The sequence below is a fragment of the Pituophis catenifer genome, unplaced genomic scaffold (assembly GCF_029215685.1).
Source record: "Pituophis catenifer annectens isolate HBS135680 unplaced genomic scaffold, rPitCat1.0.hap2 SCAF_2, whole genome shotgun sequence".
In the NCBI taxonomy this organism is placed as follows: Eukaryota; Metazoa; Chordata; class Lepidosauria; order Squamata; family Colubridae; genus Pituophis; species Pituophis catenifer.
In genome coordinates this window covers 282691835-282719602 of record NW_027256882.1, presented here as the reverse complement: position 1 = coordinate 282719602, position 27768 = coordinate 282691835, and the positions used below count along the sequence as shown (strand labels likewise).

Genomic DNA, 27768 nt, shown 5'->3' with positions numbered 1-27768 from the left:
TTTCCAATCAAATAGATATCAAAACTAGGCTATGGAACATGTGGAGGTTCCTCAAGAGCAGGGTCATTTTAGGACTGGGTGAAGCCCTCAGGTTTTTGTAGTCCCCAGAACATCCTTTGATCATAATTCTGAGCGCTACAGTAACGGTGTGTTTTTTCTGCTGTTGATGAGACAGAAAATATGAAAAAAGTTTACTTAAGTCCTAGAATGAGCTTCTGAGAAGAGCTTAAAAGTCTTCTCTCAAGCCAAGGAATCCAAAAAGAAACATTTCACCTCTAACCTTGCTCACTGTGACCTTAAGATCCTCTAAGTCTTAAGTGCACAGAAATTGTCCAATTTTTCTTAGAGCAAGACAAAAACGGCTCTTCAATTTCAGCAGGTCAGAAATTATGTTGACCGATATGGACAGAGGATCAAATACTTTCTAGACTTGCTTATTCAGTGGAATGATATACTCTGGTGATTTGTAAAAAACTGGTGCTTGGCATCTCTTTCCTGCAAGAATCTCCATGCAGACTGCTAATCTGATTTTCAGCGGAGGTATAAATTTCCAAAACACTAATTAACAGCAATCAAAACTTCAAATGAAATAATCGAAACAAAGAAATTGGGAAGCATCAGCAACCATGAAACAGTCAGAGGTGATAAAAATAATAATCACCTATAAACAACAATAGTACCATTAAAACATCAATTAAAAAGTTTGGTATATTACATTGTTTGGATCTGGCACCTAAAGACAATCATGGTAGGCATCTGTTGGACGGTCCACAAGCAGTCTATAAGCACTGACTGGGACCAAATGAAGATTACTGCCAACATTGACAAAGGGTTGACCAAGGATTGGTCAAGGCAGTATTGCACCCCTCTTCTCCACAGACACACAAGATATAGTGCACAACAACAACAAGACGCCTAATTCAATGTAAGAAGTGGTCTACTGGGATGAGTCCCATTTACATGTAGGACATCTATCATAGCATCACTTTAGAGCACTGCTATGTCAGAACTGCAGAGCCATTGTGGAAGATCTACAATAGTTGACAGATAAACATTTAAGGGTAGAGATCTGATCTTTTTTTTTAAAGGGACCTGGGACTCTTGGTGATTGCCCAGCATTGTCCACTCTAGAGGTAAGAACTAATGTCCATTAACAAAATCCCTGTATCTCCAACCTAATTTTCAAAGCCAAAATTACTCAAGTACATTTTAGTAGTAGAGTAGCTATAAGACCCAGGCATCCCAAAAAGGCTTTTCTGCCTTTCAAAGGCAATTGGACTTTTTCTTGAAAACCTTTTTGCTTCACATCGAAGAAGCTTCTTCAGTTCTGACTGAATGGTGGGATACGACTGAATTCAATCAGAACTGAAGAAGCTTCTTGGATGAGAAGCAAAATGTTTTCAAGAAAAAAAAATAAGGCAGTTCAGTTGTTTTTGTTGTTTTTTTTTAAAAAAAAACACCTTTGGGACAACCATGACTTGGATGAGTGAGAATCTTCATAGACATATGAACTCCAGAGCATCAATAAACAAAGAATCTTCTATTTATTTATTATTTAATTAAATTTATATGCCACCCATCTCACTATCAAGTAACTCTAGAACTGCTGCTGGCTGGGGGATTCTGGGAGTTGAAGTCCACCCATCTTCAAGCTACCAAGGTTGAGAAACACTGCTCTAGAAGAAAAAAAGAGCAGTATAGAAAAAAAAAAAAAAAAACAGCACAGTACAGGGTTCCACTAACATTGCTGGACCAATTTATACCTCTTTCCTTTACAGAAAATTGAGTTACAGAAAGCTAATTTTTGAATAAAGCGGCTAAAGATTATTGGAAATGGGAGGAAATTGTGCAGATGTGTTTAGTTTTCACCTCAGCGGGGAAGTTTTGAGATGCCAGCTGGAAATGTTCTCCCAATTGCTTTCTCGTTATTAAAGTGAGGAAATGTGATATAGATGGAACTTTGGGAAGGGGAGGGGAAAGAGTTATCATAATCTTTCATAACTCTAATTACAGCTTTTCCACTTTCATCCATTTCTCTCCCCCATCCTTTTGCATTTCAGTGCCAAGCGCTTCTCCTCAGAATATCTCTTTGGAAGTGGTGAACTCAAAGGTAAGCCAACACACTGTTTTCTTACCTGAAATCACTATGGTTGTGTGTCTGTTCATTTATGGGCGCCATGTGTCATTGTCCCGGCATATCACTCTGGCATAATTTTGTCTGATGTGGAGTCTACCTCTAGACGCAGAAGAATGTAGGAGGCAGCTCCCAAGAGATATAGAGGGTTGAAGGCATTAAAATAGGAGAAGCTGCTCAGATAGATAACACTGGATCCCATTTTCATACTCTTCCATTTGTATTATGTGTATATAAAATATATAAGAACCATGGTGGTGCAGTGGTTAGAATGCAGTATTGCAAGCTAACTCTGCCCACTGCCAGGAGTTCAATCCTGACCGGCTCAAGGTTGACTCAGCCTTCCATCCTTCCAAGGTTGGTAAAATGAGGATCCAGATGGTTGGGGACAATATGCTGACTCTGTAAACTGCTTAGAAAGGGCTGTAAAGCACTATGAGTATAAGTCTAAGGGCTATTGCTATTTAACCTTTTTTTGTGTTACATGGAAGTGTGTACATGTTCACCTCATTATCTGTATGACGCTCTTCTGCTTTGGTTGCATTTAGGGTTAACCAGTGACCAATATTCTAGGTTAAAACAGCTGTGATAATTTGTGTTTCCTTTCTTTTGAAAAATGGATGTACAAAATGTCCCCTTTGTAATTTGTTTCTCATAATCAGGACATTGGGGGATGTGCATATAATGGGCTTTCAACATTCCCAGTGGTAACATAAATTATCTGAAATCTAAACTTTGATGGTGAGAATGCTCTTAAAGTCTATGTTTGTCTCTAGACAAATTAGGGTCTACCTGCATCATGTTTCCGCTTTTCACAGATGTGGTTTCATTTAGATGCAGTTTCATTTCTTCCTTTTGAAGGCAATGTTTAGGGAAAGAAATAACCCCTTTCAGGTTGAGAGAATTAGATTTCCTACTATTTGGAACATCTTAAAAGGGCTACATTTAGAATATCCTGATTATGCTGTAATAGCCAAAGTGTGTAGTAGAAAATTATTTTTTTCCAGGACTGATAAAAATGACTTTCATTACTGAATGTCCTACTTCCTTTCGATAAATTAATGTTTTCATTGGGTGAGGCTTGCAGTATAACCACTGCCTGAAATTCCTTTTGGATCTTCCGACTCTAAGGGCCCCAATTCTTATTTCGGAACAGAAGTTGCTAGGTATGAGGAAAAGAAAAATGGAAATGTAATTTCCTATCCAAAGCCTGTCATTTGTTATTGATCTAGAACAGTACCAATAGAAGAGAATATTTGTAGCTCAGGGTTGATCCTAGAACACTGTTATCCAAACTTGCCAACCTTAAAATGTGTGAACCTCAACTCCCAGAATTCCCTTGGTTGGCATGCTGGCTGGGGAATTCTGGGAGTTGAAGTTCACACAGGTTGAGGTGGCCAAGTCTGGGGAAAAAAAACTTGACATATAGGGTTGGGAAGTAACCAGTGGTGGGATTCAGCCAGTTTGGGCCGGTTCGGGCAAACTGGTTGTTAAACTGCTGGCTGGCCCTCCCTGCCCCACTCCTTCCAGGACTCCGCACATGCCCCATTTTGGCTCCCAGGAAAGTGCAAGGAGGCCTACTAGGCCCAAAATGGGGCGTGGAGCGGTGCGCCCCTGCGGCCCGTTTTGGCTCCAAGGGGGGTGCAGGAGGCCGAGTGCTGCATGTCATACCCACTGGCCACACCCACCATGGCCACACCCACCCAGCTGGTCATTAGGGCAGAGTACCAGTTGTTAAATTATTTGAATCCCACCACTGGAAGTAACAATTTCTTCTTCCCCCTCTTGGCAACCTGGGTTTTGTTCCTATTGGATCCGTAAAATTGGTTCCTTAAAATCAAAGGTTCTCATTTTGTGTTGTCTGTGCACATGTGTTTTATATACATGCATTTTTAATGTAGTTAAATGTGCACTGCTATTCTTTTTTGTTGAGTATCCACTCCCCTATCTCATTAGCTGTGCCAGCAAACATGTCGCCATTCTCTCGAAAGAAAGTTTTGTACAAGGAAGGTGGCTGGGGGACCATTTCCCTCTTTTTCGCATTGTATAAGTCAAGGTGCCCTGGGGTATTGGAGAGCCATGCTTAATTAAGAAAACTACTCTGCTTTGTTAGAATTTGGGCAGATGTGGTTAGTTATTAATTGTGGGTAAACAAGACTTTGCAAGGTATTTGCTGACTCTAAGAAAGAGAGGACGGCTGCTTCTGATGCTTTTAATGAGGCATTGCTCTGGTGGCATACTTGATGGTGCAATCTGGATTTTGTAAGTTAATGCCAGCTTTCTGCCATAGATACTAAACAGTTCCTTGTCCCCATAAAGCAGCTCATTTGTGTGCTGGATGCCACGATCGGAGTCATCAGAGGCAAGAGCCTGAAAAGAAATGGCTTATCCTTTAAACAAATCTTGACAGTGATGAATTGCCCTCTGTAATCTGGGACTGTTGAAGATAGACCCATCAAGGAGCAAATGATGGCCTCATTTCACAGTTCAGATGGTACAGTAGGTGGACAGTCCCTTGGTCTCAAAAACACAGAAGCAAACAAATCTCTGGGGAACAAGGTGGACAATGAGCCCATTTAGAACTGGCCTATAGTTACAGACAGTGAGATATTTGTCTTAGGCTGATGGTTTGGGTTATCTACAAAGGGTAGCAAATGCTGTGGCTTGAAGGCATCATGGGTGGTCTACCAAGAAAAAGAACTTCTTAAATTATATGTCCTCATTGCATTTAAATGATTAATGGTGAACCTATGGCACGAGTGCCAAAGGTGGCACACAGCACCCTCTCTGATGGCACGGGAGCTGTTGCCCCAGTTCAGCTCCACCTCACATGTGCGCGCACCTCCTGCTGGCCAACTGGTTTTTGGGTCTCTGCCGTGCATACGTAGGGGCCGGGGCACGCCTTATGCGCATATGCAAGGGGACGGGACATGCATGTGTGCATACATGCATGCAGGGAATGTTAGGATATGGTTTGAGCCTAACAAGTTGTCCAGGCAATATATGTGTTCTGTGACTTTAATATGAATATGTATTGTGTGACTTTAAAGTTTTCCTGCTGATTCATTGTAATGCTGAGTCATGCTGTAATTAGATAATCGCTGGTTGTGAACGTATTTAAGAAAGGTACTGTAATGGATTCAGTTGATGATAAGCTACCATTGTATGTGGAGTTGCAACCATTGTGCTATCATCGGTTGGATGGATCTGCTACCATCATGGTTTGTGAACCAGAGTGAGTTTGTTATTCTAACCAACTACTGTTTGTGTGGTAAGAAGATTTTGTATCATTGGACTGATTTAACTGGCAAAGACTTGGATTGATTTAAAGACTATGAGATTGTTTTTCCACTATAAAGTCAACTTTTGATAAACCAGTTTGCACATCTCTTATTCATTGCTCTCAGCAACGTTTCTCTGTGCTCTACACTCTGCTGGTTGGTAACACAAAACAATATCCTTAACGCAGGGTGCATGTGCATTTGTGGGGAGTGTGTGCAGGGGCCATGCACGCGTTACATTTTGGGGGTTCGGGTGCACGCACATGCATTCGCATGCATGTACATGTTCTTTGGGTACTCAGTCCAGAAAAGGTTAGCCATCACTGGGATATAGGGTTAAACTGTGGTGTCCTTGGTGTTGTATGAGCTTGGTTGTTTTCCTGCAGACATTCCATTACCCAAGTAGGTAACATCTTCAGTGCTAGTAGGGAGTGGTGTTTGCTCTCATTGTTTATATTAGTAGTTTGTCCTGTCAGTATTGGTAGAGGTAGTCTTGGTGGCTCCTTGATTGAATGTCTGCAAGAAAACTTGTCCAAATGGTGACACTATACCTCTTGTTTATCTTGAAATGATACTTGTACCTCTAGTTCAGTTTTCTCCACTGTTGTGCTTACCAACATGAGATCCACGATCACCTTCAGTTGCCTTCTGGGTAACTGGGCATTTTTTGTTTCTTCTGATGTTTAGAATTTGGAAACTTTTAATTCGGGGGGGGGGGAAAGTCCAGGTCCTATCACTGCTATTGCTTTCATTTCTAAGATGTATTCAGTCCCCATTTATTTATTTATTTATTTATTTATTTATTTATTTATTTAAATTTGTATACCGCCCTTCTCCTGGTGGACTCGGGGCGGTGCACAGCCAAGTAAAAAACATCCAATACAAAAGTTAAAAATTTAAAAGAATTATATTCTTTGGCCGAAAAATTAAGAACCTTACGACTAAAACCCATTAAGCAATTAAAAATCTAATATCTCAAAAACGGGGGGGGGGGGGGGTTTCACGCCAGCCCTGCCTGATGGAAAAGAAAAGTTTTTAGGACGCGGCGAAAAGCTCGGAGATCTGATATCCTCCGTATCTCCGGAGGCAAATCGTTCCAGAGGGCAGGAGCTGCCACAGAGAAGGCCCTCCCCCTGGGGGTCGCCAGCCGACACTGCCTAGCTGACGGCACCCTGAGGAGTCCCTCTCTGTGGGAGCGTACTGGCCGGTGGGAGGCTATTGGTGGCAGAAGGCGGTCCCGCAAATGTCCTATCTGTATTCTTAGGAAAACAAACAAACAATGGAGGCAGCCACTATTTAATTCTGTGCAGACAGGTAGACTTAACTGCCCCAAAGGAGAAAAAAAAAATGGTAGCTAGGCTAGTAAAGACCAAGCCGAGTCACTAAAAAGTAGGGTGAGAAATAAACTCACCTGTCCGTCTTTGGGCAAATGACTCAGCTCAGCCATTTTGTGAAAGCTATTTTGTGAATGGGCTATCAAAATTCCATTTTTTCCCCCCGTCATTCCTGAAAACTGTAGTTTACAGTAATTACTTTGGCTGCTTTCCCCCCCCACCCCAGATTTTCTCACTCTGTTCCCTGAAGTTTTTTTTTTTTTTTTTAAATAAAAATGATGGGATCAAACTCAGTATGGTTTGTAGTCAGTGAGGTTGTTACTCTGCCTCTTCTTACTTAAATATGAATTCAGATAACACAGGTTATGTATTGACTTACGACCTCAATTGGAACCAGAATTTCTGTTGCTGAGCAAAGTGATTGTTTGATGAATCATGCCTGATTTTACAACCCCTTTTGCCGTTATTTGTATGTAGCATTGAGGCTAGATGCCATGTTCGTAACTACTCATTTCTTTGGGCTTTCCTCAATTAATTGTGCAATACTTACGTTTTAAAGTTGTTTAACAAATCACTGCAATTGTTAAGTGGATCACATGGTTGTTAAGTGAGTGGTGCGGTGGCTTAGAGGTGGAGCTCTCGCTTCACAATCGGGAGGCTGTGAGTTCGATCCTAGGTAGAGGCAGATATTTCTCTCTCTGGGCACGATGAGAATTTATCTGAAAAACAAAATGCACAGGTACAGTAGAGGTGGTACCTGGCTCAGTAGTAGTAACTGTGAGAGGGATCTTGGAGTCCTAGTGGACAATCACTTAAATATGAGCCAGCAGTGTGCTGCAGCTGCCAAAAAAGCCAACACAGTTCTAGACTGCAATAATAGAGGGATAGAATCAAGATCACGTGAAGTGTTAATACCACTTTATAATGCCTTGGTAAGGTCACACTTGGAATATTGCATCCAGTTTTGGTCGCCACAATGTAAAAAAGATGTTGAGACTCTAGAAAGAGTGCAGAGAAGAGCAACAAAGATGATTAGGGGACTGGAGGCTAAAGCATATAAAGAACAGTTGCTGTAACTTGGTTCCTCTAGTTTGATGAAAAGGACTAGCGGTGACATGATAGCAGTGTTCCAATATCTCAGGGGTGGGCCAAAACGAAGAGGCAGTCAAGCTATTCTCCAAAGCACCTGAGGGTAGGACAAGAAGCAATGGGTGGAAACTAATCATGGAAAGAAGCAACCTAGAACTAAGGAGAACTTTCATGACAGTTAGAACAATTAATCAATGGTAAAGCTTGCCTCCAGAAGTTGTGAATGTTCTAACACTGGAAATTTTTAAGAAGATGTTGGATAATCATGTGTCTGACATGGTATAGGGCCGTGATGGCGAACCTATGGCACGGGTGCCACAGGTGGCACGCAGAGCCATATTGGTGGGCATGCGAGTGTTGCCCGAGTTCAGCTCCAGCGCGCATGCGCGCACTGGCCAACTGATTTTCAGGCCTTCCGGTCCCACCGGAAGTTGGGAAACTGGCTGTTTCCGGCCTCTGGAAGGCCTCCGGGGGGATGGGGAAGGCTGTTTTTGCCCTCCCCAGGCTCCTAGAAAGCCTCTGGAGCCTGGGGAGGTGGAATAACGGGCCTACTGGGCCCACCATGCCATCATGTGCCAAAAGCAGGGAGAAGTTTGGGGGGGGAGGTCACGTGCGCATGTGCGGGAGGGCGGGGCACATTGAATTATGGATGTGGGCACCCGCACCCGCAACCCCCCCTGCTGCCCCAGCTTTTGGCACGCGACGGCAAAAAGGTTAGTCATCACTGGTATAGGGCATCCTGCCTAAGCAGGTGGATGGACTAGAAGACCTCCAAGGTCTCTTCCAACGCTGTTATTCTATATTCAATATCTCTCTACAAGAATCTGGCCAACTAACAGTCAATGGAAATGAGTGAGAGATAAGAAAGGCATTCAAGGTGGGCTGGGCTTAGAACTCTTGTGGGTCTGGAGGGACTCATGACTTATGACACATTTGACTCCTCTCTCAGGCTCAGTCTGGTCATCTCCTACAATATCTTGTTGCAAAGACACAGCCTGGGTGAACTCCTGTAGATGTGGGTGCTCTTTATCCTGAGTTATTCTGGTTCATTTAGAGCAGTACAATCTGCTACACTACGTGAGAACAATCTAAATAGAGTCATTCTTAGCCATACAAGTTAATGCCAATATTTGTCACTAAATTACAATCCTATGATGGCTCTAAACTACAATCCTAGGATGGAAGGAAAGGGCATTTAAAGTAGAGTTAGTATGAAATTACGAATTTATAGAATGTTCCTAATAGCCTTTCCAACTGGCCAGGAATAGAGCAGAATAGAGCAGAGTTTCTCAACCTTAACAACTTGAAGATCTATGAACGCCAATTCCCAGAATTCTTCAGCCAACAGCCTGTCCAGATTAAAGAAAAAAATAGCCATCTTCTTTTGGGACTTTTGGGACTTGTTGAAGTGGTATTAGCACATTGTCTGGCAACTACAGTAGATGTTATTTGGTTGAAGTGGCAGCTAAATATTTTCAAATGGCATTTGGCCATCTGAATTGTTGCCATGAAGGAATAAATATTTGTGGGAAATTACCTCAAAATTGAAATTGTATCAACTAAGGTCCAGTACCCATCTTTGTGTTTGTAACACAACATCAGACATATATGTGTGAAATCTTTAAGTATCTCTTCATAGCAGGTAAGATCCATTCAAAATTCAGTGAATAAAATCTAACCTAAAAACCAGGGGTGAAATTCAAAATTTTTCCCTACTGGTTCTATGAGCGTGGCTTGGTGGGCGTGGCAGGGAAAGGATACTGCAAAATCTCCATTCCCACCCCACTCTGGGGCCAGCCAGAGGTGGTATTTGCCAGTTCTCTGAACTACTCAATATTTCCGCTACCGGTTCTCCAGAACCTGTTAGAACCTGCTGGATTTCACCCCTGATCAAAACCTTCCAAATAAAGTTTTGATCCTTTGACAGAGTTAAGGAAATATTCAGCTAGCTTGCTCGCATTTATATCAAAGTTTTTCTTATTTAGCTTCTAAATGGAGTAGGTAGCAGTTACAAAGAATGTGTCCCTTGGCAGTACAGAAGTGTTCTGATCCCATACTATTTTCAATCTAATGAGACGATTGCATTGGATTTTAAGACAGAAATTCTCTGAGGCTGAATTGCCAATTAAAGAGACTCCTAACAAACTTATGAACAGCTCTGATTGAACTGGTGTAAGATTTGTTAATTAAGCAAGGCCACAATCTCATGAACTGAACATGAATGCACAACCCACTTCTTAATGGAGAGGTATAGGATTGTGGTACCCGTAGTGAATTATTTTGCTATAGAAATGGCATTCATGTGATGTCATTATATACTAATGACTTACAAATTATCAATATATGAACAATTTTGCATTTACTAAGGATAGACAGTCTTCTTCTTCTTCTTCTTCTTCTTCTTCTTCTTCTTCTTCTTCTTCTTCTTCTTCTTCTTCTTCTTCTTCTTCTTCTTCTTCTTCTTCTTCTTCTTCTTCTTCTTCTTCTTCTTCTTCTTCTTCTGCCATATCCGTCATCGGACGTTGGCGACAGATAAGGATAGACAGTAGCAAAGAATATTTTTTATGATGGAAGTATAATGCATAATGTTACTTTAAAATCTTCTCCCCTCCCCTCCTCCTTCCCCTCCCCTCCCTTTCCCAATCCCCTGCCCTCCCCATCCTGGAGAAATGAGGTTGGAGAAAAAAAGCAAGCAAACTTGATAATATGATATTCTAGGAGGAGGAACTCATAAGCAGCATACTCTGTGTGTGATAGTACATAGAAGCTATGTAATTATATTCAAATACATAATTATCACACACATGCATAATTAAGCCTACAAATCTCGGCTGGTATCAAAGCCATGCGATTAAGAAAAGTTGACATTGAGGCAAGTGTGACATACACAGCCACAACTATGCTGCTTTCTTGGCATGATTTGGAAGCAATTTGTCACGGCCTTCTGAGGGTTCCCCCCCCCAACTTCCTGCTTTAGCCATGGAAGTCCCAGATGGTCCCTCAGCCAGATCCTAACAAGAGCTGATCCTGTCTAGCTTTCCAGATCAGACAAAGTTACTTAATTGTGTTATCAGTGAAACACGCGTAGAAGAAGACATAGCAAGGGTAAGCAGAATAGCCATCTATTTTCTTGACCCTTAGACTAAGCAAGCAGGGCAGGGATGTCCTCCAGGTAGAGTCAAGATGGCAACCATGCTGATGCACTATAAACCCATAAGTCCATAAAATCATGGGTTTCTTATGTGAGAAAATTTTGTCATTGGAAATATTGAACCAGACATATTTGTCATGAATGAAGGCAAATATACGTTTCCTAGCATCATGTTAATTAAAAGATGCTTGCTCCTGGGGAGGAAAGTTATGGCAAAGTTAGACAGCATATTAAAAAGCAGAGACATCATCCAGCCAACAAAAGTGCATATAGTCAAGGCTATGGTTTTCCCAGTTGCAATGTATGTCTGTGAAAGTTGGACCATAAGGAAGGGTGAGCGTCAAAGAATTGAGGCCTTTGAACTATGGTGCTGGAGAAGACTCCTGCAAGTCCCTTGGACTGCAAGGTGATCAAACCGGACGGTCCTAGAGGAGATCAACCCTGACTGCTCTTTAGAAGGCCAGATCCTGAAGATGAAACTCAAATACTTTGGCCACCTAATGAGAAGGAAGGACTCACTGGAGAAGAGCCTAATGCTGGGAAAGATTGAGGGCAAAAGAAGACGGGGATGGCAGAGAACGAGGTGGCTGGATGGAGTCACTGAAGCAGTAGGTGTGAGCTTAAATGGACTCCAGAGGATGGTAGAAGACAGGAAAGCCTGGAGGAAAGTTGTCCATGGGGTTGCGATTGGTCGGACACGACTTCGCAACCAACAACAACAAGGTTCATGTTACATTCTGGTAAATAGATGTTCCCTGAGGATGGGCTCCAGCAAGAGTCTGAAAGCTCAGAAGAGTAAACTTCTAAACTAAACAGTCCCAGTGACTGACCTAGATTAGATCCTGCAGACATTATTTGTCTCTGTTGCTTACTCAGTTTAATCAAGATTAGACAATTATATTTTCCCTTTGATTGGGTATGTTTTATACTACCCTAAAATATCCAACCAGGCTGATAGTTAATGTTAACATGTTACCGTCTTCCTGTCTCAATGATGCCAATTTAATGTCTATGGATGAGATTTGTACTAATGCATCACCATAGCAACAGGACTGTGAGACTAGCACCTGAGAACAGGTGTGATTCACCACAGGTGAGAAGTAAGTATTTGCAGACATGTTAGGAATAATTCAGAGGTTTTGGAAAGTCAATAATTCTGGCATTGATATAACTTAGAAGCTTTTTTTTTTTTAAATCTGTTTCCCTTTTTTTCTGTTCCTTTACCAGGAAAGCAGGAGTTTCCAAAGAATCTGAGAAGCAGAGATAGACTCAATAGATGAGAACAGAGAAAATTGCATCTTTTAATTGAACTCACTGCCAGTTTCCATCTTGGAAATTGGAATCCCTGACCAAGATGAAAGAAATTCCTCTGTTGGTGTAATTAACACCCATTGAGTCTATATAGCTACTACTGGAGGAACACCCCCACCCCGGCTAATAATAAGCCCACTTGAATGTGGACATATCAAAGCAAACTTTCAGTACAATGGCTGAATAATATATACATCTTGCGCCAGGAAAAGAAAAAAAAAAGAGTGAGAGAAAGAGAAAGACAATGTCAACAAGCATGAGAATTTGGCAATGTCTTTCTATTGTTAATAGCTTGGCTGTACTTTTCTGCTGAAGTGATCATTTTATGACGAAAACGATTGTGTTGATTCAGAAACATGATGATTTTGTGTTACCACTGGCTTGTATTATCTTGTTCCAAGCATTACCAAGTTCTATACAAGATACATTTCGGCTTTTATCTAGTCTACTATATGATTGAATCTGCATTTCTACTAATTCATCATTCTGTTATTTAATGGGAAGAGCACGGCAGGGTATCTTAACTATGAACTTTCTAGTTCAATGGTCATTATTATTTGATTTAGCTGTTTTTCAGGAAAAACGTTCCCGATATTTCTGTTTTCACTGTGTACAGACAATGTACAGTCTGCTTCTAATTTCTTTGCGTCCCGAAGCAAGCTACAAAAGATAGTTATTTTATATTTTTGACAGAGAGGAGATGCAGTGTAAAGCAACAATCTCCAATCTGGCACCCCAAAGGCATGTTAACGAACAGTGATATACCCGTATTTTTTGGAGTATAAGTGCACCAGAGTATAAGACGCACCTTAATTTTTGGGGAGGAAAATAGGGGGGAAAAAATTCTGCCTACCAAGTATTCATCTGGTTAGGGTCCTTAGTCTACTCAGCTTCAGCACATTAGTTTGCTGGTTTTGAGCACGTGTGTGCTCACACACGCTGGGTTGGGGATAAAAAACAGCTTCTATAGCACAGCTGATTGTCGGAGAGAGAAGCAATGAGAAAAGCAGGCGAAGCACAGAAGATCGCTTCACTCACTAGCGCCTCGTTAGGGCTGAAAAAAAGCTTCGAAAAAGCTACATTCAGAGTATAAGACGCACCCAAATTTTCAGCCTCTTTTGGGGGGGGGGGAAGTGTGTCTTACACTCCAAAAAATACAGTAAGCAACAGGAAGGGGAGCAATAGAAATTAAATAGAATTTAATTTTAATAACCACTATCTTATTTTAATAAATACTTCAAACATTTCTCATTTTATTGGACATATTTTTGCCTTTCAACAGATATTTTAACAATGTCTCATTAAAACTGATTTTTATGAAAAAAATAATAATAACACAACCAAAAAGCTGCACAAAAATGAACAGAGGTAAAGTAACATTACTTTTAATCACATATCCTAGTCTCAGCATTATGCACTGGGTGTTTAGTTTATTGTGGATCATAAGTATTTAAAGTGACTTTGTGGACATTGTTCTTGGTCCATCTAGCTGTGGGAAGAAATAATCCATGTAGTTCAGTTCCAAGCTGGGAGAAAAATACTGGAAACATGGAGGCTGATTGGAAAGATGATTTAATGATGAAGCAAGTAAGTTGAGGGCTACCTGTACTATACATTGAGAGAAAGGGAGAGAATTAGTAGAGAAAAATCAAAAGATTTTCCAAATCAGAAACTAGTTTGATGGTAGTAGCAAAAGCATTAGAAACAGTGGTGGTATTCAGGCAGTTCTACCCAGTTCGGACGAACCGGTAGTAGCAGCTGTGGGAGGCTCCACCTACCCGCCCGGATGTCATCACGTCCCATTTTTGACAATCTACATGCGTGGAAGGCACGCGTGCTCACATTTGTGAACCGGTAGCGAAAGTAAGTGAATACCACCCCTGTAAAAGTATCCATAGGCTAAAGGGAATATACTTTAGTTAGAAAGAAAGAAAGAAAGAAAGAAAGAAAGAAAGAAAGAAAGAAAGAAAGGAAGGAAGGAAGGAAGGAAGGAAGGAAGGAAGGAAGGAAGGAAGGAAGGAAGGAAGGAAGGAAAGAGAAAGAAAGAAAGAAAGAAAGAAAGAAAGAAAGAAAGAAAGAAAGAGGGAGGGAGGGAAAGAGAGAAAAAAGAAAGAGAGAAGAGAAAAGTACTCCACAACAGACATCTGTATCCACTTTTCTTTGATCACTTGTCTAACTGTTCATTCGTCGGGCCCTAAAAACTTACTTTTTTCAGTTAGCTGGGCTGGCCTGATTCCATGTTGGTTTTAACGTTTGATATTGATTTTTAATTGAAATGTTTTAAATTATGGGCCAAATTTCATTTAATTATTTTTAAAAATTATTTTAACTTTTGTGTACAAATGTTTTTATTTTGGCTGTTCACCGTCCTGAGTCCGAAAGGAGAAGGGCGGTATACAAATCTAATAAAAGATAAAGAAAGATAAAGATTAGTCTTCTATACATCATGAAAAAGTTAGTTCTTCTCTATGGTTTATGTCAGTGTTTCTCAATCTCTGCAATTTTAAAATGTGTGGACTTCAACTCCCAGAATTTCCCAGCTGGTATACTGGGAATACTGGGAGTTGGGGAATCCTGGGAGTTGAAGTCCACGCATTTTAAAGTTGCAGAGGTTAAGAAACACTGTTTTATGTAATACGATATAGCCCTCGGATGCTTTGCTTTGCCAGATTTCTTCACTCCAGTTCTTAACGCGAAAATCCAAGTGGATCTTGTTCCATTTGCATGGACTTAATCCAGATCGGATTTACTGATCAAGGATTTCATCCACAGTCTTCCCAGTTCTAATCCAAACCACTGCGATGATATCGAAGCACTTAGATATGTGTTATGCAGAAAGAAGTTCTAACGTTGTGTTCAAATAGCTATGCGTGATCTAGAACACTGATTCTTAAGGTGAGGGTAATTTGGGCATATCCTGCAACAATTTGTAGTGAGTTGAGGATCCAGTTTGGAGTTGCTACAGCTGCAGACATTTCTGCAAACCAATAGAATTCATTTAGTGTGTGTGTGTGTGTGTGTGTGTGTGTGTGTGTGTGTGTGTGTGTGTTTGTGTGTGTGTGTGTGATGGGGGAATAAATCAGGGGTGGTTTCTAAAAAATTTTAATACCAGTTCTGTGGGCGTGGCTTATTTTGTGGGTGTGGCTTAATGGTCATGTGACAATTCTTTAGGATTTAGCAGAGGTACTGGTCTACCAGGCTTTTAACTGCTTACAGAGCTGTACTGGTCTACCCATTTGTTTTTGGAGGCACTGGTCTACTCATTTGTTTTTAACACTGATCAGCTGTAGGGCGGCCCTTTGAAGCCCCATGGCAAGAGTTTAAACAGTTCTTTTCCTTCTAGCCGATCAGCTGGGACTCAGGAGGCAGCGAATAGATTGGGGGCGGGGCCAAATAAAAGGTAAGAATAACCGGGGGGCCCAGCTCCCGAACAAAGAGAACCGGTTCAGTGACATCATATCGTCACCGCTATCGGCTCGGCCGAACCAGGAGGAACCCACCACTGGAATAAATGACATTAGAATAATAGACTTGGAAAGGGGGCAGTTGATTCAAACAATTTAAGAAGCATTGCTGCAGAGCAGTTTTAGAATTCTAAAAAACAGCTATCTTGGTTTTCTTCATGTTGCATCGATAGGTCAAAGCTGAAGAATAAGATAGTGATATTTAATTAAAATGACACAGCTATATTCAAGATAGGCAGTAAAGAACTTCCTTAATCATTGTTCATCTGGTTGAGTATCCTACATCCTAGCAGCTCAGTTCCAGGTCATGAAGAGTGATCCGTCTAAGATATTATCAGAAATGTGTGCTTGGAGACACCCAAATGAACATCTTTGTTTACCTAATAGCTATTTGCTTCCTGCTACCAACGCAAACAAATCATGGGTGATGTTTGTGCGGGGAAAACAAACGAAGTTAATTTCCAGTCTTTGTGGTTTCCTGCTGAATTTTTAATTATTGTTGCCCATCAACAGTGCTTGTTGCCATAGTCCTTTCCTGCCACTGTTTGTTTGTTTGTTTGTTTGTTTGTTTCTTTCTTTCTTTCTTAATTATTGCACTGTAGAGGCTGAGCAAATATGGAGAGAAGAAAATGTGGCATTTGCTGTAACTGTCACATACCCAGGGAGCCTGGTTATTTATCTTATTTAGCCTCGATTTTGTTATCTCCAATTCCTCCAAAATTTAAACCTTGTAGTTTCTGAACGTGAAATGACAGGTGACTATAACCACGACTTACAAACTTCCCAATATAAATGGAGATCAGATCAGGATTATAAAATATTTATTTGAATGTAAAATAGTCTAAACTGTCAAGGAGATTCTGATCCAGCCCAGATACAGCAATGTACGGCATTTGTTATCTCCTCTTCATAACGCAGTGGAGATTCAAGAAACTTGTATATAAAATCAGAATGTGTTTTGCAAATGTTGCAAATGAAAACTTGTGCATTAAGTCAGCGGTTTCCGACTTTTCGGGGTCCACAAACTGGCAATGGCAGCGTTGGGAAGGATGGATTTGCACACGTATGCACCGCTTCTGCAAATAGAGTTTTGTGCGAAGACTATGCCACCATTTATGCTGCTCTATAGGAGCTTAAATCTATATGGTGAAGGCAGACTAATTCCGCCATTCAATAGGATTATGCTAATCTATCACCATAATAAAAATTTGATTTTCTGTCACATGGTCAGGAAACCCTTCCTTGTTTCAACTTTGGATTTATTTCCACAAAAAAGCCACTCAACAGTTCTTGTCCTATCCTTGGGTACTACAGAGAATAAATCACACTGTGGCAGCTCTTCCAGTATTGGATACTTGCTTCTGTGTTCCTCCTTAGCCTTGTTTCTTGAGGTTAAATATATCATATTCTTTTTTACCATTGTCACTATTGCTTCTTTTCCCCTTAATATTCACCCATACAGTTTTGGCAGGATTTTCACTCTTGGTATCGCAAATTTCCATAGTGGGGTAATAGCTCTTTATGTCTAATGGGTTACACACACCTTTGTGGGATCTGTTTCTTTTATGAAAATGATGTCCTTCTACCCTGCTTCCCAGAAAATAAGACCCAACTGGAAAATAAGTCCTCCCATGATTTTTCAGGATGCTCGTAATATAAGCCCTACACCAAAAATAAGCCCCAGTTAAGATTGTCAGCCAGATGGATGCATTTAGTACCATATTTCCCTGAAAGTAAGACCTAACTGGAAAATAAACCCTAATGCATCTTTTGGAGCAAAAATTAATATAAGACCCAGTCTTATTTTCAAGGAAACACAGTAGTACTAATTTCCAATTATGATGTCCTTCCAGTATTATATTCCAATCCTGAGTTGCATCCCAATATGTTTCATTAATACCACTAAGGTTATATTTTCTCCCCTTTAGGTGGCTTCAAATTCTCCCTGTTCCCCTCCCCCTCATTTTGCACATTGATGTACAGAACAATATATCAATAAATGGTACTATTTTAAGTAGCTCTAAAGCCTAGAAGTAGAATTCTGCTTTCCATGCAGGAAGTCCCAAGTTTAGCCATTGGCATAGAGACTGGAAATGTCTCTTGGCAAGATTGTAGTGAAAACCATTTTGGTATGGCGGTTAAGCACATTGGCCTAGAAACTGGAAAACCATGATTTTCTTGTCCTGCCGTAGACATGAATTCAGTTGGGTGACTTAGGGCCAGTTACTCTTTTAGCCCTAGGAAGAAACCAGTACTAAACTACTTTTTAAAAAATTCCAAGAAAACTCCATCCATGCAAGACTGACTTGAAAAGTGCACATACAGAGTTGCCTGTAGTAAGATGGGCAGCCAATAAAATTTGATAAAATAAAGTAAATAAATAAATACACACAGTTGGAATGCACACATATTTGATGAATATTAGCCTATTTTGACTTATTAAAGGCTGGTTTGGAGGGGTGTGTGTCTATTTATTTATATATTATATATTTTCCGGTCAGGAAGAAAAGCTGGTCTTCATTTTGTTTGCACAGCAATAGCTCTGTAAGCTGAGACATATTGACTAGCCTCAAGTCCCTCAAGGAGCTTTAATGGCTGAGAATGGACTTAAATTCAGATTCATTCATTCATTCATTCATTCATTCATTCATTCATTCATTCATTCATTCATTTCCTGTAGCCCCCCAACTCAACTAAGTGACTCTGATCAGTTTACAATTCTAAAATTATAAAAACATTTAAACAATTAAAAACATTAAAACATCCAGAAAATAAATCTTTGGTTCTAAACCAGAAAGTTAATTGGTGGCCCAGTGGTTCGAATGCACTACTGCAGGCTAACTCACTGCTTACGCCAGGAGTTCAATTCTCAGCGGCTCAAGATTGATTCAGCCTTCCATCCTTCCGAAATCGGTAAAACGAGGACCCAGATTGTTGGGGACAATATGTCCACTCTGTAAACTGCTTAGAGAGGTCTGTAAAGCACTGTAAAGCAGTATATAAGTCTAAGCGCTATTGCTATTGTGATCCCAAAGGTGCTTTTTTCAAGAGGCAACTGGACTTGGTGGTTTTACTTTGAAGATGTTTCGCTTCTCATCCAAGAAGCTTCTTCATTGCTATACCAAGATGGCTGTCTCTTATGAGCAAAAAAGTAAAAATAAAAATAATAATCCATGTATTTTTCCTTGGAGACTCAAAGGAGATTCATTCAGTTCTTTGAAGAAAAAAACAAGCTTCAAAAAGGTACATTAAGTGTCTTAAAATGTTCATAGGAAGTAGCAGTGGCTTCCATCTTCTGCTATTCGTAGCCCATTTAGAACCCATCTATAAAGTGCAAGAGCTTTATTACTAAGATATATAGACTTTGCCCATCAGACTTACTTCTTAGGGTTTTTTTTTATTTTTATGAAGAAGCTTCGGTTTTTGTCTCTCTGCCCTTATTTTCTCTGCATTATTTCATTATGCCTGTTGTTTAGAGATCCTAATATGATAGATGTTGCTCTCAGTATCCCTTTTCTGTACCTGACATAAGTATATTATCTGAGCAATTTCATATCTCCTGTTACTGTAAAACAGCCCCTTAGAGCTTTCTTTGAATTACAGCCATTACATAAACAGGGAACAGGGGAATCTCATTAGTAACAGGATGTCTCATTGCTAGCAGATAGAGCAATTTTTCCTACTGAAAAAAAAAACTGGCTAGGTCAAAATAGTTTTTTTCTCTAGGTCTTGAATGCATATTATATCAAGTTGAGTGATATCATATATTGATTCACTGGTCATTTGCAAGGAACAATTACTTCCTCCGTAACTGCAAGCTAGAGATTAAAATGTCCCATCATGAATTCTCTTGGAAATGAATTTAAATGTTTTACCCCAGTGGATCCCTGATGGGATGAGAGCAAGCAGGAACAAAAGGGTTTTTTTTTTTATCCTTAGAGAAAAATCCACAACGTTGTGTGGTTTGTGTAACTATTCCAAGAAGGTGCAAGGACAAAGACTGTTTTCTTCATAGATCCCAGAACTTCTGTAAGATCACCGACCTTTTTAAGGATACATTTTTAGAAAGTATAATCCCATATATTCCAATTGTGCTTTGGCATATATATTTTAAAAAGTAAAATAAAACAGCAGTACAAATGTTAAATCTATGCATTATTGTGGATTGTTGAATGCTCCGAAAAGCAAGATGTTAACTAAACAATTTCTTTTGGTCCATTAACCTCTCTTTTCAGCATCACTTTGATATCTCTACTAGTAGCTCTTGGACCAAAGGGGGGAGATATTGTTGAACTAGAGCATTCAGCATTGCAGCATGGCTCTCTATGGGCCTTGCTGTCTTGATGTGCTGGGAAATGTAGCTCAAGAGCATCTGGAGGAATTCTGGCTCTCCATCTCTATATTAAGAATATAGAATGGTGAAATGATGTCTCATTCGCTGTAAGTAGTAACCATCCTCAACTAGTCTCTCAGAGGTGCAAGATTGGACAAGCAGCTGCAGAATCAACCCATTGGATATGAAAACAGGAGGTTCTGGAAGTTCTAGTTGATCCAGAGGGTACCAAGTCATAGAAGTCCCAAAGGTACTTTTTCAGAAGGCAACTGGACTTTCTGGTTTTTCTTTGAAGACGTTTCTCTTCTCATCCAAGAAGCTTCTTCAGCTCTGGATTTTCTTTGCTTTTCCTTGAAGACATTTTGTTTCTCATCCAAGAAGTTTCTTCACTTCTGACTGAAGAAGTTTACTTAGAATATTATACTTTCTACGACTTGTCTACGGAGATTCTTAGTCATCCAGATCATGGCTGTCCCAAAGGTGCTTTTTCAAAAGGCAACTGGACTTTCTTTATTTTTCCTTGAAGATGTTTCATTTCTCATCCAAAAAACTTCTTCAGTCAGAAGTGAAGAAACTTCTTGGATGAGAAACAAAATGTCTTCAAGGAAAAGCAAAGAAAATCCAGAGCTGAAGAAGCTTCTTGGATGAGAAGAGAAACGTCTTCAAAGAAAAACCAGAAAGTCCAGTTGCCTTCTGAAAAAGTACCTTTGGGACTTCTATGACTTGGTACCCTCTGGATCAACTAGAACTTCCAGAACCTCCTGTTTTCATATCCAATGGGTTGATTCTGCAGCTGCTTGTCCAATCTTGCACCTCTGAGAGACTAGTTGAGGATGGTTACTACTTACAGCGAATGAGACATCATTTCACCATTCTATATTCTTAATATAGAGATGGAGAGCCAGAATTCCTCCAGATGCTCTTGAGCTACATTTCCCAGCACATCAAGACAGCAAGGCCCATAGAGAGCCATGCTGCAATGCTGAATGCTCTAGTTCAACAATATAAGTTGACACCAGGATGGGAGTTACAATTCCGTAAAAGGCAATTTTGGACAGAGTCCCTCTGGTGAATGTAAAAATGTGTAATAATGAGCAGAGGCAAATGCCTTCTGAACTTGTGTCTCTGAACATTGCTTTCAACACTTTCCCTTCTAATCACCCAGGGCAAAAGATGATTACCCATGGGCTGGTGCTTTTCTTTTCTTTTTTTTTAAATAAAAGCAGAAAGTTAATTTTATCCTTGTTAGCTGGTAGTTTTAAATGAGGTGCTAAGGATTGAGTTTGCAATAGATGTGTCCTAGAAGAGTTCCTTCTTCTTAAACATAAATAAAAATGTGCTGTTCCTTAATCATGGAGAAGGGAGATGCATGATGCACTTGCAAATTACTAGAGCCTGGCTTTATAGCAGGTAAGAGCTCACTTCTGGCTGGAGGCCACACCTGACCTTTGAGTTATATGCTGAGCATGCATTTCTGGAGAAAGCCAGCTTGGTGCAGTGATTAAGGAGTTGGATCAATTCCAGGGAGACCTATCCTTTAATTTACCCTTAGCCACAGATACTCACTGTGTGACTTTGGTCCAGCCACTTTATCTCTCATCTCCAACCTTTCTCACAAGGTTGTTATGAGAGAGAATGGGAGGAGAGAGCATTGGGTATGCTACCTTGAACTGCTCTAGGAAAGGCAGAATATGAATCTAACCAATAGAAAGAAAGAAATTCATGAAAATGAATGGAGCTAGACTAAAAGCAGAGGTAGGCAGAGTCCAGAGGAAGACCAAACATGATTACCTATAATTCAAATTAAACCATAGTAGACTAGATTTACAGTAGAATTTATTTCTTCTGTAACATTTTGCAAGAGTTTTTGAAAGAATGGGAGGGACAGTCAAGGGTCAGATTGAGTCATCATGCTACAATTCCAATGACCACTGTACTGAGCTCAACTCCTTGGCTTCTGAGCTTTTGCCTGGCTTTGGGATCTTCTTCCAAAACTAAAGGTAAAGATTTCCTCCGTCCAGTCCTGTCCGACTCTAGGGGGCAGTGCTAATTTATGTTTCCTAGTCATGGGTGTCAGAATTCTCCAAAAATGCTTCTGTGGTCATGTGGCCAACATGACTATGTACAGGGCCGGATTTTCCTATAGGCTAACTAGGCTTCAGCCTAGGGCCTCAAGATCAAGAGGGGCCTACATTCAAATTGTTAGCAAAATTAAAATTACACTTTCACTATAGGTGAAAGGGCCTCATAAGTGGAATAGCCTAGGGCCTCTTTTCATCTAAATCCGGCCCTGACTATGTACCAAGGTGCATGGAACACTGTTATCTTCCCACCGAAGATAATATGGTACCTATTTATCTACTTGCATTTGCATGCTTTAAAACTGCTAGATGGGCAGGAGCTGGGACAAATAATGGGAGTGCACCCCGTTTGCGCAGCATTTGGGTCTTGAACCTGTTCTGTCAGCTTTCCAGCTGACAAACTCAGCATCTTTAACCACTGAGCCGTTGCGAAATTGCAAGAGGGATATAAGGAGCTTCACAGAGTATAGAATTCTATTGTAGAACTCAAACGTGGAGTAAGCTACAAATTTAAATGGCTTCAAAAAAGGACAGAGAGGATTGCTGGAGGCTTGGGCTATGAGCAGATACTGGGTTTGGCAGTAATTTGTTATTTCATGAATCACAGGCTGCTGGCCTTGAATGCATTTCCTAGGGACTAAACAAGAGGAATGCTGGCCCTCCTATGTGTTTGTGAGCTTCCTGGACGGAATTGGTGCTCATTGGCCTGATCCAGCAGGCTGTTCTGAGTTCCTTATGCTCATTCCCTAACATTTTCCTCCATATGCTTGTACGTGTCCCTAGATTCTCCATATGTCCAATTTGTGGAAATGAATCAGGCTCCAAAATTATTTGGAATCCTGAAATAACCAGCCGGCAGTTTTGCAGAACTTACCGTTTATATAAGATCCTTTTCAAGACCAGAATTTCTAAACCTTTACCTGAAAGTCCTACTTTTTACAAGGACAGTCCACTTAATTATTTATTTTTTTTGAAAAAAGTTTTTTTTATTTTATTTCTTATAAACATATTGTAAATGTACATTCTCTTATTCATAATTACTCACACATATACATATATTTTCTAAAGAAAAAAAAGATTTTTTAAGTTATATTCGGGGTTGCTCTTCTACCCTTTCTTCTCTCTTATTTTACAACAATCCTTATTCTCCTTCTCTCTTTCCCTTCCCTGCCTTCTTCTATTCTTTTTTACTTTCTTCTTTCCTCCTCTCCTTCCTCTTCTCTCCTTCCCCTTCCTTCCCCCCTTCTCCCTTCTTCCCCCCTTTCTAACCTTCTCTCCTATTTTCCCCTCCCTTTCTTCCTCTCCTTTTCTCTTTCTTCTGTTCCTCTCTCTCCTTTTCCCCTCCTATCTTCCCCTCTATTCCTCTCTCCATTCTCTCTCCTTTGTGGTCCAATATTTCCCCTATTGGTATCTTTTATTTAAAAGATTTATATTGCTAGCCATCTTAAGCAATTTTGGGAGAGTTACAACAACAAGGAAACCAATAAATAAATCAGTAAAAACAGTAAACAGCAAGCAAAAACCCAGTGCCTAAGTCATCCCCTTGGGAAGACTGCAACAGGCTGAGTTGCTCTCCTTCCATACCATCTATCTATATAATCCTATTCCAGCTTCTCAGTAAGTGGTCAGGTTTTAAGGCCTTCTGAAAGACTACAAAGGTGTGGGTCTGTCCAATTGCCAATGGGAAGGTGTCCCACAAGTAGACCAGCCCTGGAAAAGGCATACTTCCGAAGCATGATTTCAGGGAGCAGACCATGGAGGAGTTTTGGAGCATGTCCAACCTAGCTGGAATATTTGCCCATCTAGTAGGATGGGCAAATATTCCTAAGAAAAGATGTGTCCCACAAAAAACACATCCTGTGCCCTGTAAAGCTTTAAAGGTGATAATCAGCATCTTGAATTGCACTGGGAGCCAGTGCAGCTCATACCATAATGGTGTAACATGGATGAGCCTATGGGCACCCAATACTGTGCAGGCCACTGCATTCTGGACGAGTTGTAAATTCTGAGTGATCTTCAAGGGCAGACCCATGTAAAACATATTGCAGCAATCCATTACATACCGACGACACTGCACCCCAAACTAATGGATGACCTTTCCTAGCAGTTTCACCTACTTGTTCAAAAGGAGAAGTGAAAGATTCAAGCCCTGAGGCACTCCACATTGGAAGAGCCTAGGGCTTGATCTCTCCTACCAACATCAACTGGAACCAGCCATGGAGGAAGGAGGAGAACCAGTAACACAGTGCCTCCCACTTCCAATCCCCCACTTCCAATCCAGAAGGATACCATGGATGATGGTATCAAAAGCCACTGAGAGGTGCAGGAAAGACAGAAATTCAGGAGAGCCAGCACCCTCATCCTTCACCCCAAGAGGAAACCAATAACATTTCAGTGTTGTGCCCCAGCCTCAATCCAGACCGAAAAGTGTCCAAATAATCCATTTCATCCAGGGCTGTGGTGTATTGTAGTCTGAATTCTCAGGAAGGAGCACATTCTAGAGGAGTAGGAGATAGCAAAGCTTGTGTGGGGGAAAAAAGAATTAAGAAGAGCTCCTCTCTAGGAGTTCTCATAATACATGCTTAATGATTCAAGTAGTTTTCTTTATCCTGGCAAGATTCTTGTATATAGGTTAGGGGTCTGCAACCTTAAATACTCAAAGAGCCATTTGGACCCGTTTCCCACAGAAAAGAAAGCACCGGGAGCCACAAAACCTGGGTGGGCATGGCCAACTCGATGTCACTCACTTCCACCAGTCACATGACCCCCTAGCCATGCCTACCCAGCCGGTCATTAGGGCAGAGAACCAGTTGTTAAAAAACACCAGGAACCACAAAATCCTTTTGATATATCTCCCTCTTTTCTCCCTTCCCCTCTCCCCCTCTCTCTGTATCTCTCTCTGTATCTCTCTGTCTCTCTCCTGGCTGCTTCTTCATCCCCCGCCATCACCCTTACCTTCTCAGGCCAGGCGAGGAGTGACTGGGAGGGGAGGGCGAGAGGCGGGGCCAGCCAGTGGTGGGATCACCTGACAGGGAGCCACAGCAGAGGGCCCAAAGAGCCGCATGCAGCTCTGGAGCCGCAGGTTGCTGACCCCTGCTATAGGTGAACAATAATGAAGAAACTACTCTGAAGTAACTCGTTGTGTCATTCTTGGTTCCTTGGGCCTGACACAACCACCCACTTCTCCCAAAAGAGAAGGAAATCTGTCAGACTTCTTGCCAAAAATTTGAGGGAAAAACCCCAATTTCCTCTGAAGCTATACAGGGTCCATCAGGTGTCCATCAGTCTGCCAAGTTTATGAAAATAACTTCACGAGGAAAAAAAAAAGTCTTTGGGTCAGTAAATTATTGTAATACAGTAAAACGAACAGACATTTTATGATCCGTTACCCAAACCATACATCATGTTTCTAGCTAAATAGCAATACATAAAGATAGCCGTTTGTATTATTTATTTCCACCAATCAGAAACATCGCATTGATAAATTTGATTTATGGAGGAAAATTTGAGCAATGAAGTTTTATGCCTTCCTTCCTTAAAAAAGTGTAGAAAGGCACTTCTGCAACTGGGCCTGATTAAAAATAATTGACAGCCATTTTGTGACCTCTCATGCTAAAGCCAAGTCATGGGCTGTGTTCTGAATTTAATTAAAAAGCTTACAGATGAACGAGCAACATGGAAGTTAGAATTTCAGCTCAGCAGAAACGTGGACACTAATTATATCAGTAGCCAATGACCTCCGAGTGCCTTAGATAGATTATCAGCCATTAAAATGGTTATAGAAGTACATAAAACTATGCAGTTATTATGAAAAAAAAACAAGTGTATTTTCTCCCTCTCTCTCTCTCTCTCTCACACACACACACACAGGTTTTTTTTTTCTCTTTCTCCCTCTCTCTTTGTTTTTATTTCCCCTTTTTTGGCTAATCAATAGGGAAGATATTTATACATGTTTAAAACAGCATCTCAGATGTTCACATTTTTTCATGAATGGGATAATAAGAAAATGGCATCAATATTTCAATATTTCAAGCCTTTCTCAAATCAACTGTATGCACCAGTGGTGGGTTGGCCCCCGGTTCGGACCGGTTCGCAAGAACCGGTAGTAAAACCGGCAGGAGGCCCCGCCCACTGCCCCGGATGTCGTCATCAGCGATCTGCGCATGCACAGAAGCTTCTTTGCATGCGCAGAAGCAAGGACTTGTATGCATCACAGCAGCATAATCCTTATTCTCTCTTACCAGCTGTTTTGAGTAAAAAAGGCAACTACTAAAGGTACTTTGCCACGTATGACTGAATTTACCTTAAAAATTAGTCTTCACCTCCAGTTCCTTTTCCCTGGATTATGTAAAAGCATCTGACGGAATGGCTAATATAAGCCTCCAGGAGACCTATGGCTGACATTGTCCCCATCTTCCTTAAGTTCTTCCTCAAATCAGTTTTAGATGGAGCTAGAAAACTGTGTGGAGGCCATTCAGATAGTTGAGACTGTTCTGAAGTTGCAAATTACTTCATTATACACCTCTGTTCTTTGCACACATTAAAGCTGTCTTTTCCATGGCAAGACGTTTCAAACATAAGATGCTAGGTGAAAATGCTCCCACATTCTTCTGCTTTCTATTAAAAAAAGCCTGACCATTAACCAGAAATAATCAAGAAAGAACATTGCAGTCTGCTACAACAGTTCCACGGAGGTGCAAAATTGTTATGAGGATATAGCACAAATGAGAGAAAGTGCGCGCAACAGAGAGACTGTACATAGGTTGTTCTATTAAGGTACCATTCTTGCTTCAATGTCACATTTTATCACAATGCTGCAGATGAAGCTGTGGAATATTATTCCCCTTGTGAACCTTTTTTAAAGTGTAGTGGAGACATAGACTTTCGGGAGAGATAAGTACCGTATTTTTCGGAGTATAAGACACCCTTTTTCCCTCCTAAAAGAAGCTGAAAATTTGGGTGGGTCTTATACTCCGAATGTAGCTTTTTCGAAGCTTTTTTTCAGCCCTAACGAGGCGCTAGCAATGCTAGCGAGTGAAGTGATTTCCGTGCTAAGCTTTTATGAACACCCTTTTGACCTGATCCTTCAGGATAAGAGCTATAAATCAGGGGTGTCAAATTGGCAGCCCACGGGCTGGATGCGTCACATGCAGGCCACACCTAACCCAGTTCCGCGAAGGGAAAAAAATGCCATGATACGTCATGTGATGTGTCATGTCAGTTTGACACCAGTGGTGGGTTCCTCCCGGTTCGGCCCGATTCGGCTGAGCCGGTAGCAGTGACGATATGATGTCACCGAATTGGTTCTCTTTGTTCGGGAGCTGGACCTTCCCGCTCCCCCCCCCGTGTTATTCTTACCTTTTATTTGGCCCTGCCCCCAATCTATTGCTGCCTCCCGAGTCCCAGCTGATCGGCTAGAAGGAAAAAAACTGTTTAAACTCTTGCCGCGGGGCTTCAAAGGGCCGCCCTACAGCTGATCAGTGTTAAAAGGCAGTGTGGTGGTAGACCGGTGCCTCCAAAAACAAATGAGTAGACCGGTGCCTCCAAAAACAAATGGGTAGACCGGTACAGCTCTGCAAGCAGTTAAAAG

The 27768-nt window shown here is 41.0% G+C and overlaps 1 protein-coding gene across 1 annotated transcript in view; it reads left to right on the top strand.

Annotated features, from left to right (window-relative positions):
* The window catches only part of DCC (DCC netrin 1 receptor), a 764852-nt gene that overhangs the window by 485082 nt on the left and 252002 nt on the right, over nt 1–27768 (top strand). Inside the window, exon 12 of the mRNA XM_070934567.1 lies at nt 2061–2110. Within this exon, the coding sequence (XP_070790668.1) occupies nt 2061–2110 (50 nt within the window). The remainder of the gene's footprint in view (nt 1–2060; nt 2111–27768) is intronic.